At 47.3% G+C, this 2,344-nt stretch overlaps 1 protein-coding gene and 1 pseudogene across 1 annotated transcript in view; both read left to right on the top strand.

Moving 5' to 3' along the window:
- Positions 1-90, top strand: LOC119472790 (annotated as a pseudogene).
- Positions 91-1,907: 1,817 nt separating this feature from the next.
- Positions 1,908-2,344, top strand: part of DPEP2NB (DPEP2 neighbor) — a 2,877-nt gene continuing 2,440 nt past the window's right edge. Inside the window, exon 1 of the mRNA XM_017539461.2 lies at positions 1,908-2,115. Within this exon, the coding sequence (XP_017394950.1) occupies positions 2,049-2,115 (67 nt within the window). The 5' untranslated portion in view covers positions 1,908-2,048. The remainder of the gene's footprint in view (positions 2,116-2,344) is intronic.

Here is a 2,344-nt window from a genome sequence, read left to right as displayed (position 1 = left end):
AAAAAAAAAAAATTGGAACTATACAGAGAACATTAGCATGGCCCCTTGTGCAGGGATGACACGCAAATCCCTGAAGGGTTCCATATTTGTTAATCTTTTAATTTTTTAAAATTACATATATAGTCCAGGTGCAGTGGCTCACGCCTGTAATCCCAGCACTTTGGGAGGCTGAGGCAGGTGGATCACTTGAGGTCAGGAGTTCAATACCAGCCTGATTGAAACCCCATCTCTGCTAAAAATACAAAAATTAGCGAGGCATGGTGGAGAGCACCTGTAATCCCAGCTACTGAGGAGGCTGAGGCAGGAGAATCACTTGAATCTGGGAGGCGGAGGTTGCAGTGAGCCCACATCATGCCACTAAACTCCAGCCTGGGTGACAAAGTTAGACTTCATCTCAAAAAAAAGTTTATATATATATGTTTTATATATGTTATATTTAATACATATATGACATAATATCAATGCTTAAGATATTTTGCAGACCCTGCACTTGATTGGCTGGGCGCAGTGGCTCACACCTGTAATCCTAGCACTTTGGGATTAGGCCAAGGCCGGCAGATTCCTTGAGGGTGGGAGTTTGAGACCAGCCTGGCCAACATGGCAAAACCCCATCTCTACTACAAGTACAAAAATTAGCTGGGCGTGGTGGCGGGTGCCTGTATTCCCAGCTTCTCCCTTGAGGGGGAGGCTGCAGTGAGTCAAGATCATTGCACCACTGCACTCCAGCTTGGACAACAGAGCAAGACTCTGTCTCAAAAAATATAAAATAAAATAACAAAGACCCTGCACTTAATGGATCAGCTGACACCACCCAAGGAACTGACTAAAGGTAAGAGGATATCTTTGACTACCTATGATTTATTTTCTTTTTTTTATTTTGAGGTGAAGTGTCTCTCTGTCGCCTAGGCTGGAGTGCAGTGACACAATCTTGGCTCACTGCAACCTCTGCCTCCTGGGTTTCAGTGATTCTTGTGCTTCAGCCTCCCAAGTAGCTGTGATTACAGACATCCGCCACCACGCCCGGCTAATTTTTGTTTTTTTTTTAGTAGAGACGGGGTTTCGACATGTTGGCCAAGCTGGTCTTGAACACTTAAGTGATCTGCTGCCTCGGCCTCTCAAAGGGCTGGGATTACAAGTGTGAGCTGCCACGCCCAAGCCAACTCCTGATGATTTCATCTCTGACCCATCCAATCAGCTTTGCAGACTCACTGCCCAACACCCACCAAATTTTTTAAAACTCTGATCCCTGAATGCTCCCTGATTTGAATAATAATACAACTCCAATCTCTTGCACAGCTAGCTCTGTGTGAATTACTTTTTTTTTTTTCCTTTTTTCAAAAATATATATATTTTTTTAGAGAGGGGGTTTCACCATGTTGGTCAGGCTGGTCTTGAACTCCTAATCTTGTGATCTGCCCGCCTCGGCCACCCAAAGGGCTGGGATTATAGGCATGAGCCACCATGCCCGGCCCTGTGAATTACTCTTTATTGCAATTTCCCTGTCTTGATAAATCAGCTTTGTCTAGGCCGTGGGTAAGGGGAACCCCTTGGGCAGTTACACTTTGCACATGTCCAGATCTCACTTGTCCTTCAGGTCTTTCCGTGATCCCTTTGTCCATCCCAATCTCTGCCTCTCCTTCTGTTGATTCCTTAGACCAGTGCGTGGCTACCTATCTATGTCTTGGATTAATCTTGCCTCTCCAGCTCATCTCAGAATTTAGGTTTCCCTTGCCCTCCTGTGGTCACTGGGGCTTGTGCCAGCCCACAGACATGCTCCACACAGTAGCTGCTAGGCACGGGTAGGGAAGGCTGAATGGGAGGGCCCAGGCAGGATTCCTCTCTAGCTCTGCCCTGCTCTCCTCCACAAAACCCTGAAGGCCTGAAGCCTGCCCCTTAGGTCACAGATTCCTTATGTGACCTCACTGGGTAGTGATGACCTCACAGGCTTCCACAGTTTCCATGGCAGCATGACTACACACCTGTGTCCTGGGGAAACCTCCCTACCATTTCTCTACGAGATACCAATCTGTTTGGTTGGCTGAGAGAGAATGTCTGACCGGATCCTCTATATTCTCTCTAACATGTCCTCTGTCCCCTGGGAGGGCAGCGCAGCAGGTAGGCCTACAGTGGGCATCTATACAGGAGACGTGGCTGTACCTACAGCTTCACTGGGTGGCACATGTTCCTTTTGGGCTGGCCCACCACACCTCAGAGCTTTCCCAGCCATAAGTAATATTGAGGGCGTGGCCACTCAGGGACCCACAGTGTTCCTGCTCACTGCTGAGGGTAAATGGAATGTCATCTGAGTAGGTGTTCAGAAAGGCTCTAATTTTTTTTTTTTTTT

The sequence above is a fragment of the Cebus imitator genome, unplaced genomic scaffold, assembly GCF_001604975.1.
Source record: "Cebus imitator isolate Cc_AM_T3 unplaced genomic scaffold, Cebus_imitator-1.0 Scaffold118, whole genome shotgun sequence".
In the NCBI taxonomy this organism is placed as follows: Eukaryota; Metazoa; Chordata; class Mammalia; order Primates; family Cebidae; genus Cebus; species Cebus imitator.
The sequence above is the reverse complement of the archived record's forward strand: the minus strand, read 5'-3'. Positions and strand labels throughout refer to the sequence as shown.